The sequence below is a fragment of the Mastomys coucha genome, unplaced genomic scaffold (assembly GCF_008632895.1).
Source record: "Mastomys coucha isolate ucsf_1 unplaced genomic scaffold, UCSF_Mcou_1 pScaffold5, whole genome shotgun sequence".
NCBI lineage: Eukaryota > Metazoa > Chordata > Mammalia > Rodentia > Muridae > Mastomys > Mastomys coucha.
The window spans coordinates 71651579-71667854 of record NW_022196911.1 but is presented as its reverse complement, the minus strand read 5'-3'; the positions used below and the strand labels follow the sequence as shown (position 1 = coordinate 71667854).

The 16276-nt window shown below is 46.9% G+C and overlaps 1 protein-coding gene across 2 annotated transcripts; it reads right to left on the bottom strand.

Moving 5' to 3' along the window:
- Positions 1-11079: 11079 nt before the first annotated feature.
- CUNH17orf97 (chromosome unknown C17orf97 homolog) lies at positions 11080-15093 on the bottom strand. 2 transcript variants are annotated; one of them, XM_031352373.1, is made up of 2 exons: positions 14748-15093; positions 11080-11647 (listed from the first exon to the last, which is right to left on the bottom strand). In XM_031352373.1, the coding sequence occupies exons 1-2, from the start codon at positions 14950-14952 to the stop codon at positions 11166-11168; spliced, it is 687 nt and encodes a 228-aa protein (XP_031208233.1). In that variant the 5' UTR covers positions 14953-15093; the 3' UTR covers positions 11080-11165. The 2 variants fall into 2 exon arrangements, with proteins under 2 accessions (XP_031208233.1, XP_031208234.1); XM_031352374.1 differs by having other exon boundaries at positions 11080-11644; positions 14748-15054.
- Positions 15094-16276: the final 1183 nt, after the last annotated feature.

Genomic DNA, 16276 nt, shown 5'->3' with positions numbered 1-16276 from the left:
AGGGTTTCTCTGCATAGCCCTGGCTGTCCTGGAACTCACTCTGTAGACCAGGCTGGCCTCGAACTCAGAAATCCACCTGCCTCTGCCTCACAAGTGCTGGGATCAAAGGCATGCGCCACCACCGCCCGGCCATACCTTCGTTTTCTATTTAGCATGTGAACCTCAGGTATTTCTTGATAAGAGCCTGTGTTTTTATGCCATTTTCAAGCTCATGCTTCTGGAACTTAATTTTGTCAAGTGGATCAGATTGAGGAACACCCAGGGAGGACTGGAGATGTGGCTCAGTTGATAAAGTGCTTGCCTCAAGTGTGTGAACCTCTTGGGTGTGATCGCTATTACCTCGTAAAAATTGTAGTGTGGCTGTAATCCCAGCTCTAGTGAGTTTTGGAGGCGGGAGAGCAGAAGCTGAAGGCCATCCTCAGCTGTATGAGGGGTTTGAGGCCAGTCTGGGCTCATAAGACCATGTCTAGAAACAAACAACAAACAAAAGAAACACCCAGGGGAGTGGTGGAGCACATCTTTGGGTGTATCTGTGAGGGCATTTCAAGAAAGGATTAACTGAGTGGGCAAGAGGTGCCCTGAATGTTAGTGGCTCCATCCCATGGGCTGTAGTTCCAATGGGGGAGGGGGGGAGGCATTCATCTCTCCCCGCTATTGTCAGGTATCTGTCCCAGTCTTGAGAATAGAAGCTGACACAGTGTGCCATCATTTCAGAAAGTCAGCCAAATATTCCAAACTTTTGATGGGAAGGTTAGTGGGCCCAGCACAGCCATAATAGCAGTCGCTGGAGTCTCTGCATCTGGGCTGGATTCCCCGACTGTTTCCCCACAGGAGATGCCAAGAACTTCCGTGTAGCCCTGGGCCATGAGTGGCTCTCATGGAAAGGACACTGGGACTTGAGCAGCAGGAATATTTTATAACAGCTCAGAGGCAAACCTGCCCTCCACTCTGGGGAAATGCTGGCCCCATCTTCTGAGGCTGGGTGTCACACACACATCCTTCATCAGATACTTTGGAACAAAGGTAGCCTGTGACTCTCCTCACAAGACCTTCAGAAACAGGAGATTTCCCTGTGGGGACTGAACAGCCACGGCCCAAGCATTGTCAGTTTAATGTGCATACAACTCAGCTAGAGATCTTTATCCTACAAATCTAGCTTTGACTGGGGCAGGGCTGGACCCCAGAGTGTCTTCTTACAAGAGCTGGGAATAGGGGTTGAAAGATGGCTCGGGTAGTTAAGAGAACTCACTGGCTATCCTTCCAGAAGATCAGGGTTCTGTTCCCAGCATCCGTGTGATGGCTTACAACCATCTATCACTTCAGTTCTAGGGAATCTGATGGCCTGTTCTGGCCTCCGCAAACACCAGGTAGATGTGTCGTATAGACACACATGCATTCAGAGCCTAAAGCATTGGTTTGAGTTGTTGTGACTGGGTGGGGTTAGTTGAATGAGGTGGGATTCTCTTCTAGTGGCAATCTGAGGGGAACAAGGCAAGCAACATGTTTGAAGGCTGAATGTGCCCAAGGGCAAGTGCGTAGTGTAGCCAGGAGACACCGGAGGAGATTGTCGCCGTCGCCTTAGGTGCTGTATTAGTCAGGGTTCTCTAGAGTCACAGAACGTATGGAATGCCTTTCTATATTGAGGGACTTTATTGTGATGACTTACAGTCTGTAGTTCAACTCCCTAACAATGGTCAGCTGTGAATGGGAAGTCCAAGAATCTAGTAGTTGCTCAGTCCCACGTGGCTAGTTGTTTCAGCTGGCCCTCTGTAGAAGTAGATTCCAACAGATTTGCTGGCAAGTAAATGCAAGAAGAGCGAATCTTCCTTCTTCCAATGTCCTTATGTAGGTCTCCAGTAGAAGTTGTGGCCCAGATTAAAGGTTTGTACCACCATGCCTGGATCTGGGACTTTGAACTCAAAGATCTTCTTGCCTGGATGCATGGGATTAAAGACCATGTTCTACCTCTCCTGGGCCTAAGCCTTTCGATGGCCACTATGCCTCAAGATCTCCCTGCCAAGATCCAGGTCAGAAACTTGTGTCTTCCAGCCTCAAGATTTGGATTACAGGTCAGCCTTCCAATTCTGGATTGTAGTTCATTCCAGATACAGTCAAATTGACAACCAGAAATAGCCATTACGGAGCCCTCTGTTGTTGGTTAATGGAGATTCCTGTCTTCCCTGAACCCCCATTCCACCCCAGGTAGCTACAATTCCCAGGAAAGATCTCTTTCTTCCAATACCATTAGTTTCCAGGGCCTACACTGAGAAGTGCTAGTGGGTGCCAGGCCACCTTGGTCTATCTCCCATTGTACTTTGGAAGTATGTGCACATGGGCACCACTATCTCTGGGACCAGCCACACCTGGGTTTGACATTCCACCCTGGGTAAGTCCCTTTCCCTGTCTGTGCCAGCTCCCTTATGTGTGAATGGAAATCACAGCAGCCTCCTACCGCACAGATAGCTCTACGGATGGAGGAAATTAGATCGTTTGTTGAATGACTAAGACCGCGCAGAGTCGTGGAGGTGCCTGATACGCCGTATGGTTAATATCACTCTTCTGGCAACGACTTGCAGCAAGCCATATCTGTAACAGTTGTTGGACTAATGTCTCCTCAAACTTGGAGTTCTTTTATCAAATCTTTTAGGAGCAGCATGATGTGAGCAAGTCACCTCTTGTCTCCAAACCGCAGCTGTAAAATGGAGATAATTTTCACTGCTCCGGGAACAAATGTGAAAGAATTTATAAACAATAAACTTGCTATAAAGTGTCGCAATGATAGCTAAGGTGGGACCCAGAAGGAATACACATACCTGGGAAGCATAATCCAGGCAGCTACGTGCAGCTCTGGAATGCACACAGCAAGTAATAATATTCAGTCTCATTCCTCCTCCCAAGTTTTATTGCTATGTAATTAACAAAAATAAGGAAGCTGGAGAGGCCCACCCAACCTTATCTACCCACCCAGCAAGCTCTCAACCCACCCAGCAGCCATCACCCCTGGGTGGCACACGGTGCCAGTGTGGACCTGTAAAGGCCCTCTCAAGGCTGCCTAGATAGCGTATCAGGTAAAGGCCCTCCTGCAGAGCCTGAAGACCTGAGCTTGATTCTCTCCACTGCTCGTGGTGAAAAGAGAGAGAGCCCATTCCTACAAAAGCTGGCCTCTGACGTTGGGCGGTGGTGGTGCACGCCTTTAATCCCTGCACTTGGGAGGCAGAGGCAGGCGGATTTCTGAGTTTGAGGCCAGCCTGGTCTACAGAGTGAGTTCCAGGACAGCCAGGGCTACACAGAGAAACCCTGTCTCAAAAAACCAAAAAAACAAAACAAAACAAAAAATACAATGAAGTAAAAGTGTTCTGAGCTTGGACAGCGTGTCTGTGATGCCTGGATAAAATATCACTTTTTTTTAAAAAAAAAGGATATATTTCTTTTGTTTTGTGACAGGATCTCTCTATGTTGCTCTGACTGACCTGGGCCACCTTGAAATTTGATGTGTAATTCAAGTTGGCCTTGTACTCAGAGATCCACTTGCCTCTGCCTCCCTAGTGCTGGGATCAAAGGAATAAACCACTGCACCTGGTTATTTTATTTGTGTGTGTGTGTATGTATGTGTGTATGTATGTATGTATGTATGTATGTATGTATGTATGTATGTCTGCAGGTTCTTGGGGAGAACTGATGTGGGCATCTGTTCACCTGGAACTGGAGTTGCTGACACTGGTGAGCCACCTGGTGTAGGCGCTGGGAATTGAAGCCAGGCCCTCTGGGAGAGCAGCCATTGCTCTTAACTGCTGGGTTCTCTATCTGTCCTCTACGGTCACTCACACACAGAGCACACACACATACAAAACAGTCACTCGCACACAGAGCACACACACATACAAAACAGTCACTCGCACACAGAGCACACACACATACAAACAGATCAAACACCATACACATTAAAAAACAAAACAAGGGGCTGGAGAGATGACTCAGTGGTTAAGAACACTGACTGCTCTTCCAGAGGTCCTGAGTTCAATTCCCAGCAAGTACAGGGTGACTCACAACCATCTGTAATGGGATCTGATGCCCTTTTCTGGGGTGTCTGAAGACAGTTACAGTGTACTCATAAAATAAGTAAATAAGTCTTAAAAAAGATTTGTTAAAACAAAACAAAACAACAACAACAACAAAAACCCAACCAACCAAACCTTTTCCATTTCTTAGAATGAGATTGAATTTGGCGTTTTCCAGTCTTCAAGAAATGTAAGGTAAGTAACAGGCAAGTACAACTGGAGGCCGAGGAGGCTGGCTATTTCCGTTGGCTGCTGCCACACAATAAAATTATCCCTAATGAAGTGACTTAAAATGACCTTATTAAGGGCTGGAGAGATGGCTTCATGGTTAAGAGCATTGCTTGTCCTTCCAGGGGATCAGAGTTCAATTCCCAGCACCCACATGGCAAATCACAACTGTCCCTAATTCTAGTTCCAGGGGATCCAGGACACATACATACACATAGGCAAAGCATATATACTAAAAATAAACATTAAAAATCAACAACCTCAGCCAAGTGGTGGTGCACATCTTTGATCGTAGCCCTCAGGAGGCAGAGGCAGGCTTATCTCTGAGTTTAAGGCCAGCCTGGTCTACAGAGTGAGTTCCAGGATAGCCAAGGCTACACAGAGAAACCCTGTCTGGAAAAAAATAAAAAACAAAACAACAACCAAAACAACAACAAACCCCACCAAACAACAACCTTATTAAGCCTAGGTTGGTGACCCATGCCTGTAGTTCCAGCTAAGATCACTTGAGTTCAAGAGTCTGAGGCAACACACCAAGATCTTATCTCAAGCACAACTGAGGAGGAACTAGAGATGACTCAATGGCTAAACACTTGCCCTACAAGCATGAAGACCAGAGTTCACATCCCCAGCACCCACATAAAAGCCAGCAGGAGTGCTTGGGCTCAGTGAGAGGTCCTGACTTAGGAGACTGAGTGGAATGCTGACTGAAGACTCGTGACAACCACCTCTGGCCTACACAAGCACACAGACTCACATACATGTATGCCTACAAACATGCAAACGTGCATACACATGTACATGCCTCTCATACACACAAATAGATGCAGTAAAAATAAAACAATCATAAGCAGAAGAAATCACCACCTTAACTGTGATGTAATTTCTGTGGGCTGGGAACAGGGTACAGCCAGATGGCTGCCTGTGGCTCTGCTTCTGGTCTCTAGGCTGTAACCAAGATACCACAGTTGCCACAGTTGCAGGCTTCTTCTCAAGGCTTGGCTTTGGTGACTGACTTCCAGGCTCACCTTGGGGCTGACAGTAGCCTTGGGTCCTCTTGCCGTTGGGGAAGTCATCAGCTCCCTTCCATAGGGCCCTCCCCTTGGGTGGCTAGTCACCAGGCCCTTAGTGTCCCCAAGAGCAGGAACCTGGAGAGAGAAAGAGCGTGTGGCTCGTAGTGCCATGGTGCTACAGCCTATGTATATCTTCTGACAGTCATCAACAGACTTTGCTTTTAAATTTTTGAAAGTACATTCATTTATTCATATGTGTTACATACACAGGGTAGGGGGACAGAGGGTGACTGGTGAGATTTGATTCTCTCCTACCGGGTCCCAGGAATCAAACTCAGGTCTCATGTTTGGCAGCAGGTGCCTTTAATCACTGAGCTAAATTGCCCACCCCATTTTCTTTCCTTCTTTCTTTCTTCCCTTCTTTCTTTCCTTCCTTCTTTTCTTTCTTTCTTTCTCTCTCTCTTTCTTTCTTTCTTTTTTCTTTTTCTTTCTCCCTTCCTTCCTTCCTTCCTTCCTTCCTTCCTTCCTTCCTTCCTTCCTTTCTTTTTTTTTTTGTTTGTTTTGTTTTGTTTTTATTCGAGACAGGGTTTCTCTGTGTAGCCCTGGCTGTCCTGGAACTCACTCTGTAGACCAGGCTGACCTTGAACTCAGAAATCTGCCTGCCTCTGCCTCCCAAGTGCTGGGATTAAAGGTGTGCACCACCAATGCCCGGCTCCCATTTTCTATTCTTTAGACAGTGCCAAAAGGTTTAGTCTGGATTGAAGTATGTGCTAGATTGAGGCAGAGGGCACTAGGGGACAACTACTATACAAGGCTGGAAATCAGCGTCACCCTTAAGATGTGCAAGGTGTTCCTAGGAGTACCACCTTCCCAGGTCCTGATCCTAATACTGGTGTGTGGTGAAGTGCCAGTCTTCTGTGCTGTGAGTCAGGGTGAGCTGGTGTGGCTTGCCTTAAAGGTTGGGACACTCCCTCCACCCAACCATCAGACTGTCATTATATGGACCCAGGCAGCAGAACATGGTTACTCTTCGGGAAATAGACTCTTGGCGTTGGCCAAGGGTCAGTCACTCTGGAGTTAAGCAAGCTATGCAAGCCACTCCCACAACCATTTATCTGGCCTTTAAAAAACAAACCAATCCTTCTGAGTCTTCGCTGTGATCCCAGTCCTTGGGAAGCAGAGACAGGAGGATTGTGAGTTTGAGAACTAGTTGGGCTTCGTAAGGGAATGCAAACTAATAATCTCAATCTAAAATCTGAAACAGGAAATCTCAAATGAATAAAACAAAACAAACAGTCATTTGTTTCGGGGAGGGCAGCAGCAGAAGAATGTATTTGGCGTCTCTCTAGGGCACCAGTCTCTCTAGATGTTCTAACCATCTCTTCAGATCATGCATTGGGTCTTTCCTTTCTCTTCCCTCTGAAAAAGTCTCCCCACACTCTGTGCATCTATCCAGTACTCCATTCCCTTGACTGCTAGGATTCTCCCAGTGATGGACACATGACCCTTGCAGGGCTGGAAAGCTTTGGGGCTGATAAAACAGTGGATGGAGACAGAGGAGTCAGGCTCTTTTCTTCACAGAGCTATAAAGATATCAGAGGTTGCCTTTGCTACCCTGTGACAGCCCAACCTAAACCCAAAGCAAACACAGAGGCGATAGAAGGGTGGTATGGATTGAGAGAAACAACCTCCTGGATCCAACTGTGCTGAAGCCATATCAACTCAGACTGCTGATGGTCCTGTAAACAACTCGCTCCTGTTCATCTCAGCTGGTTCTCAGCCTGTTTTTCTATTTGCTGCTACTGGAGGAGTCCTCACCAATGCAGCCTAAGTGGTTTGAGCTGGAGACACTTCTGTCTGCTGACAACATTAATCCTCACCCATTTCCTCTACATCTTACAGACTCCTAAAAGGCACCAGCACACAAGCAGACAATTTCCCATCTAGTTAAAAAAAAAAAAAACCCTCCCCAAAACAGAACATCACTGAGGGAAGACAGGAACTGAAGCAGAGGTCATGGAGGAGTAGTGCTTATGGGCTTGCTTGCTCCCCATGGTTTGTTCAGAATGTCTTTTTGTTTTTCTGTTTGGTTGGTTGGTTGGTTGGTTTTTAATGCACTCAGTGACCACTTGCCCTGGGGTGCTACCACCCACAATGGGCTGGACCCTCTTATATATATCAATCACCAATCAAGAAGAAGATGCCCCCACAGACTTACCTACAGGCCAATCCTATGGAGGAAGATTCCTTCCCAGATGACCCTACCTCTGTCAAGTTAATATAACTAGCCAACATAGTGGCTCACACTGGTTGTCCAAGTGCCTGAGAGGTAGAGGCAGGAGGACATGAGTTCAAGGCCAGCCTGGGCTGTATAATGGAAGACTATCTTAAAAAACAAAACAAACAAAAAAATCCCCAAACAACCACCCCCCCCCCACACACACAGAATGATACCAGGGAATAATGAGTTAAAACAAACTACAAACAAAACCCGTAGGACCTGTAACTGGTTTCTCTGGGGAGGGTGACAAGGGTCCTTTGTCAGCCTGGACCTTGCGGGGATGGAGACAAGCATATTCTGTTACGTTTGGTTTTGTCTACTCAAAACCATTTTAATGTTTGAGAAGCAAATGAAACCGTCTTCTGAGACCATCTCTTCCAGGTGGCCAATGCTTACCCAGAGACAGCTCTTGCTCAGCCAAAAGGCTGTATCCTTGTGCCCAAGAGCACATTTAATTCTAAGCTAAACTAGGCTTCCAGGCCCAGGTGGTGTGGCAGACTAGACACTTGACACTCTCAGGGGAGATTAACTAGGCCTCTGTCAGGGCCCTGGGGAGCATGAAGACTGCTCCCTCGCCTTCAGGTGCAGGTGCCATCGATGGCAAGATCTGGGTCAGTCAGGAATGTTTTCCCAGGGCTTAGGGGAGAGCAGCGCCAGCCACCCATCCTGACAGGCTAGTCAGTCTTACAGGATCGGCTCGCTCTCTTGCCCTCTTCTTCCCTTTGCCTCCTGACTAACTCCTTGTGTTCGAATTCTTGCTTCAGGTAAGCTTCTGAGGAGTGCCAAGTAAGACAAGGCCCAGTCCTTACTCGGTAAATATCTGGAGAGAATATGTGCTTAAGCAATAGAACAAAAAAAGTTTTGACATATCTCTATCTCTATCTGTCTGTCTGTCTGTCTATATATAGAGAGGTATAGATATAGATTAAAGACAGGGTCTCATGTAGCCCAGGCTGGACTCAGATTCATTATATAGCTGAAGATGACCTGAATTCCTGACTCTCCTGCTGCAACTACCCAAGGGCTGGAATTTCCACCAGCAAAGCATTTTGTAATGTTCCAGAATTTTTCTTAAAGTTAGGCCTGGTGTCACAGATCTGTAATCCCAGCTACTAGGGAGGCTGAAGCAGGAAGAACTGAAAGTCTGAAGCCTGCTTGGGCTACCAAGTGAGTTCAAGGTTAGCCTGGGCACTTTAAAGAGACCCTGACTCAAAATAAAAGTAAAATCGGGCTGGAGAGGTGGCTTAGTGGTTGAAAGTGCACTGTTCTTGTGGAAGATCTGAGTTCTATCCCATCTCTCACATCAGGTCACTCACAGACACTTTAACTCCAGCTCCAGGGGATCTGATGTCCTCTTTGGGCTTCTGTAGGTACCCATACCCATGTGCACATATCTATACCTATACTCAGAGTCACCCATATACACATAATTGACTTTTAAATCTTTTAAAAAGTATAAAGATGGGACTGGAGAGATGGCTCAGTGGTTACAAGCACCAGCTGCTCTTCCAGACGACCTGAGTTCCCAGCCCGTACATGGCGGCTCACAACTATTTGATAAATCCAGAATAATATTTAACACCCTCTTCTGGCCTCTGAAGGAACTGGGCACACACACGGAACATAGACATATATATAGGCAGAACACCTATACGTAAAATAATTTTTTAAATGTTTCAGATAAAGAGTAAAAAGAGGGCTGGGGCAGAGCTTAGTTTCAATCTCAGTGCTCAAAACAATTGAAAAGTAAAACTATATAAAATTAAAAAAAAAAATTTGAGACAGCATCTGTTTTTATTGTCCTGGCCACATGGAGCTTGTGATATAAACAGAGATCTCCGTGCCTCTGCCTCCCAAGTATTGGCATTAAAGGTGTACACCACCAGGCCTGGCCAAAACATTTTTTTAAAATTGAATTTAATTTGGATATTAGCTCCATGACGAATGTTTGCATGCACCAGGCCCTAGCTTCAATCCTTATACACACACACACACACACACACACACACACACACACATGCACACACTGAGAGAGAGAGAGTACACACACGGAGAGAGTGCACACACAAAGCACACACACACATACACACACACACATGCACTGAGAGAGAGAGAGCACACACAGAGTATATACACACACATACTGAGAGAGAGCAGAGTACACACACACACTGAGAGAGAGCACACACAAAGTACACACATACACACACACACACACATCTAGAAAAGCAACATTCTCATAATTACTTCCATGTATGAAGTTTTAGAACCCAGATTTTTGTTATTGTTAACTTAAAAACACTAGTTCTAGGTGGTAGTAGCACACGAGTTTGATCCCAGCACTCTGGAGGCAGAGGCAGGCAGATCTTTGAGTTTGGGGCTAGTCTGGTCCATAGATCAAGTTCCAAGACAGCCAGGGCTACACAAAGTAACCCTGTTTTGAATTTTTAAAAAATTGCACAGGATAAAAAATGATTTTGTTTTTATATATGTATGGGTGTTTTCCCACGCATGTAAATTTGTATACCACTGGTATCTGAGGAGGCCAGAAGAAGTTTGTATCCCCTGAAACCGGAGTTACAGACAGTTGTTAGCCACCATGTGACTGCTGGGGCTTGAATCTGGACCCTCTGGAAAACCCAGTCCCCTAGAACCCAGATTTTAAATGACACATAAGAGCAAGTAGTGTAGTTAATTAAAAGAATAATGTATCTGGCTGGTTGTGGTGCTGCACACATGTAATCCCGGCACTTTAGAGGTGGAGGCAGGAGAATTAGGAGTTTAATTAAACTGGGATGTATTCCCCTGGGATACTCACACTATAAGAGTTTTATCCAAGAAATCAGCTTAAGAATATTTACAGACTACACACACACTTTTTTTCCCTCTTAGGGGCGACTTACAAATGTCAAATTGTGGTGAGAAATTAAATAACAGAGATGACATCTTACTTAAGGAAAAGGAAATTCTGATAGATACAGCGCTGTGCTCACAAAGGAATGCTTCTCGTTGTTTTTTATTTAAATGTTTACCATTTTAACCGAGCGTGCTTGTGTCTGTGAGCATGTGTGTTTGTGTGTTCGTGTGTGTGTGTGTGTGTGTGTGTGTGTGTATGTGTAGATGCCTGTGGAGGAGGCTAGAAGCATCAAATCTTCCTGGAGCTCATGTCACTGATGGTTGTGAGCAACCTGATGTGGGTAAGTGCTGCGAGTGGAACGCTTGGTCCTCTGGAAGAGCAGTATATATTCAGGTTATTCAAGACAGTTTCTCTGTGTAGCCCTGGCTGTCCTGGAACTCTCCATGTAGACCAAACTGTCCTCAGACTCAGAGATCCGCCTGCCTCTGCCTTCTAAGTGCTGGGATTAAGGGCATGCACCACCACTGCCCACCCACAGGCTCTTAACCACTGAACCACCTCTCTGGTCCCAAGGGTACCTTCGCAATAAAGAAGGTACTCCTAAGTACCTGGGGTGCCAGCCCCCACACCACAAGCATCAGCTTCCGGTCTGATTTCTTTTTATTATGATTCTTTTTAAACATATAAACGTGGGACAAAGAGGAGCTTGACAGCAGGAAGGACAGATGTCAGTCTGTTGCAGTGGTGGCTAATTCTGGGTGCAGGAGCTTGGAGGCCTCGAAGTAACTGTGAGGGTGGTCGCCCTTCAAGCTGGGCTGCTTGCTGCCTGGGCTGCAATCTTTGTCTGAGAGGTAGGGTAGGTTTTCCACGCTCTCCTCCACGCAGGGGTCCGAATGGAAGCCCTTGAGGGCCACGAGGCGGTACCGCTTCCTTCGGTTCAGCTTGTAGATGCGGATCCTTTCCTTTTCTGCCTCAGGGTCGGTGAGAATCCCATCCCAACGCAGACTCTCGTTGATCTGGCTGGAAAGGCTGTCTTCTATGTCGGCAAAGCAGGGGTGATTAATGCTGTAGGAATAGGGGAGGGTTTGCCTATTTTCCTCTTTGTCTCTGGGTTCTGATCTCAAGCCATGGTCTTTGAGGGGATTTAAGATGTCATGGAAAGATGAAGAAAGTGGCTGATTCTTCCGACCTCGACTGTGATGTTTATCTGCTGAAAAGAGGAGGCGACAAGTGTTTGTGTCTGTTACGGTGCCCAAATAAACCACCCAGCGATCAGGGCTTCCTTTACCCAGGGTTCAGAAGGCAGGAACCTGGGACATCACTGTTGCTGGGATTCTCTGGTCAAAGTATTTTGGGGCAAGAGGTACCTTTTTCTTTTTGTGGTGCTGTAGACTGAACCCAGGCCTTGTACATGCTAAACACAAGCTCCGCCACTAATCTACACCCTAGTCCAGAACCTAGAGGGCCTTGATGCTTCAGCATCCATCAGTGTCAACCAGCGAATGAGAGGTCAGATCTGAAGGCCAGCCTGACTGCTGGTGGTCTGTTCTTTCTACAGTATCTGCTGTCCCTCAGCTTAACCGCACTACATGCTCACTACATACTTCCCAGGTCTGTGACTCTACATCCACCTAGACACTGCATGGTGAAAGAGACAGGACAGAGCTTCCTACATCAAAAAATGTAATCTGTACTATACTGAATCAGGAAATACTCTTTTTTTTTTTTTTTTATTTAATAATTTTAGCCAGGCGGTGTTGGCGCACGCCTTTAGTCCTAGCACTTGGGAGGCAGAGGCAGGTGGATTTCTGAGTTTGAGGCCAGCCTGGTCTACAGAGTGAGTTCCAGGACAGCCAGGGCTACACAGAGAAACCCTATCTCGAAACACACACCCCCACCCATGCAAAAAAAGTAAATAATTTTATAAACCAGGAAATACTTTTTTCTTTAAAAATGATTTTAAAGAGAGAGAAAGAGGAAGAGAGAGAGAGAAAGAGAGAGAGAGAGAGAGAGAGAGAGAGAGAGAGAGAGAGAGAGAGTTGCTTAAACATATGTCTGTGTACCATATGCATTCCTGGTGCCCAAGGAGATCTGAAGAGGGCATTAGAGCTATCTCCTGGCACTGCGTGCGTTGCAGGCGGTTGTGAACTACCATGTGGGTGCTGGGAACTGAACTTGGGTTTTCTGCGAGAACAGGTATTTTTAATAATGGAGCCATCGCTCCAGCCTCTCTTTTTTCCTTTTCTTTCCTCTCTCCCTGTTTTCTGTTTGTTTTTGAAAGATGAATCTTATATAGTCCCAAGTAACCTCGAACTACCTATATAGCCCAGGATGGCTTTGAACCTCTGACCCTCCTGACTCCACATCTCCCACTGATAGAACTGCAAGCATATGCCAACACCCCTGGTCTCTGCTGGGCAGAGGACTGGACCCAGGGCTTTGTGAGTGTTACGTAAGCATGAGCTGCAGACCTAGCCCAGGAACACTTCTGTGGGGCTTTGTGCCCTCCTCCCAATCTCTGACCTTCCCCCTCCCCCTCCCTTCCCTTTTTTCTTTCTTGACATTAATAGCACTGCAGAATTGCTATAAATGATGATTCTTTATCAGCTCCCATTCCAGGTTTATTTTATTTTATTTTATTTTATTGGTTTTTTCGAGACAGGGTTTCTCTGTGTAGCCCTGGCTGTCCTGGAACTCACTCTGTAGACCAGGCTGTCCTCGAACTCAGAAATCCACCTGCCTCTGCCTCCCAAGTGCTGGGATTAAAGGCGTGCGCCACCACCGCCCGGCAGGTTTATTTTATTTTATTTTAGGAATATCTCTAGAAAAGCAATGTGGGGGAGGATAAAGGCAAAAAATATATAAATAAAGTTCGGTCTTGACATTTCCTTACTTTTCTCTTCTCTGAAAACTATCTGGTGTCCCCTGCTGACAGTCTTCGGTACACAACACTGTAATTCCTACAGTCAAAAGTCACACCAAAAAGACAAAACAAGCCTCCATGTTTTGCATACACACACACACACACACACACACACACACACACACACACACACACACGGTGGCAGAGCCATGCCCCACACCAGGACTAGCCATACCAGGGGTCAGGGCCACTTTCCGATGGCCAAGGCCACACATGTTACATTGGAGTTACATCACAAGCTGGGTCATTCTGTTTCACAGCTTCATCAGAGTGGGCTCAGTGTCTTTGCTGGGACATCTAGAGGTTCTATGATTGAACTTTCGAAGAAGGAGGGACTCTGGGTTCCTGGACAGTGCTGGTGTATGTATATGCAAGTGAAGGACTTGGTGAGCTAGTCTGGAGTACGTGTTGTGGCTGTGATGTTTGTGAACATCTATGAATGTGCCTAGAATACCTGTGGGTATAGTGTTTAGGCTGTATCTATGCATGTGCGTATCCAACAGATCTGTGTGTGTATGATGTGTGTAACTATGCATGTGAGTTGCTAGGACAGCTGTGTGGATATCCATGCATGTGAGTGCCCAGTATCTGTGTAGGTGTGCAACCTGCATTGGCATTGATGCATGTAAGTGTCTAGCTGAATCCACACACATGTAGACTGCATGTGTATGCATGATGGAGCAAACTGTACTTTAGGTTTGTCAGAGAGTGTGATATTGCTATAAGAAGGCAGTATAAAGAGTATTGGTGTTGAGGTGGGGACTGGTGTGAGTTTCTGCTGTACACAGCTGTCTCTTGGCGGAGCCCATGCAGGGAAGATTCTGTATACATTTACATAGAGTTGGTTCCTACACAGCATCCAGAAGCATGTACCCTTTAAAGGGTAAAGGAGTAGAAGGGCACCAGTGGGGAGCCTGAAGTCTATTCCCGAGTGGGAGTGAATATCGACTAGTATCTGTCCATCTGGGTTAGTCTCTTTGTGACTCCAAACCTTGAAATGTCTGTAAGAGTATGTTGTGGCTGAGGGGCTAGGAAGTTGAGAGGAGGTGGGCAGAAGATCACTCTCTGAGGGGCTGGAGGCTCTTGGGGTGGGTGTCTGTATGGTCTTTGTGTGGGACCCCACACAGAGATATTAGATGTTGAGAGTTCTTAGGGGAGGGTGTGGTCTCTTTGGGTATACTGGGAAACTAAAGTTGGTAGACTTCCGTGGTAATTAAGGGGTCTCTGTGCTGGTGAGCACGTGGTCTTTATGGGTAGATCTGGGCATCTCTGGGCTACCCTAAAATGTCCTGTCAGGTTTCTAGCCTGAAGTAGCCTCCAGGTAGAGGGGCATGGGAGGAATCTCAGGTCCAAGAGCCGAAGCAGCCGCCCTAGCTGCTCCTCTTACCGTCGCCCTTGCCCGATCCTTTAGTCTTTTTCTTCTTCTTTTTCTTCTTCACCTTCCGTTTGGCCAGCTCAGAGGTGGTGCCCACGATGGGGGGCAGCTTGGACCCCGGGGAGCCCTCAGCGCCGCCTTCCTGAGCCTCCTCCTCCTCCTCGTCCTCTCCCTCCTCGCCATACTCCGCCGTCCCGGTCCCACCATGGCCGGCCATCCACCCGCGGGACCGCGACCTGCGTGCCCGGAACAGCAGAGAACCCGCGCCGGGCGGGCTCCAGGCGCTCACTGCTTGCTCAGACCACGCGTCTCCCTGGCGACCGCTCCACGCCACGCGCACAACTAAGAAGTTGCCGCCAGGGGCGCCCTAAGGCTCTAGATGTACGCATGCGTGTTTTGATCCGTTTGAGACCAGGTGAGTCAAAGAGCACAGGGCAAGGCAGGATAAAGATTGTTAATGCTTAAGCTGACAATGACATATCTCATCCACTAATGCGTGGTCTAAAATATTTACCGTTTTTATTTTTTGAGTCAGGATCTCATGTAGTTTGAACTGGCTGGTTTTGAATTTCTCACCCATTTGTACTCTCTCCCAAAGGCTGAGATTACAGGATGAGCTACTGATGCTTGGCTCCTCTCTGCCCCATCCCCATCCCCGGCGCCCATCCCCCACTCACCACTTTATTAAGTTGCCCAGGATGGTCTGGAGCTCGCTGTAGCCCAGGCAGACCTTAAACTTTTCACGATTTTCCTGCTCCAGCCTCCCCAGTAACTAGGATTATATGTATGAGCCACCAGCCTGGCTCCTCACGAAAATTGTTTTCTTTAAAAACAAACAAACAAACAAAAATCCCCAACAACTTTTTAAAAGATTTATTAACTTCTATTTTGTGTGTGTTTCTCCTGATTGTATATATCTGCACCTCTTGTTGATCTAGCTGTATGCCTGTGTGTTGTAATCTACTTGAGCCGTGGTGTGGGCCAGGGTTTACAGGTCAAGGCTAAGTAGGCGTCGTGGGTCCTTGGGCCGGAACTGATTTATGTTCTCCACACCTGTGCTGGCTCGGAAGTGAGAAGAGCGCACCAGATCCTTTGGAACATGAGTTACAGATGGCTGTGAGCTGTGGTGTGGGGAACCCAAACTAGGTCCTCTGCAAGAGAAGCAAGTGCCGCGAACTTCTGAGCCACCTCTGAGCACCCCACCTATACCCCCATGACAGTTCTTATCAAGACCATACTCATGGGCTGGGGACACAGCTCAGTGGCAGGGCACTTATATAACATGTAAGAGACTGAAATGTCTCACCCAGCACCACAGATTTTAAAAGACTAAACCTGGTATGCGCTGTTGCTTGCTTGCTTTTTATTTTCAGGTTTATGCACCACGGGTCATGTTTTCCAAACATGGCTACCAAGAGACAGAGGAAAAGCTTAGGTGATAGAGTGCTTGCCTAACATACATTGAGCACTGGCTTTGATCCCCAGCACCCCATAAAGTGCGCATGATGGCACATGCCCATAATCTCAATACTTGAGAGGTG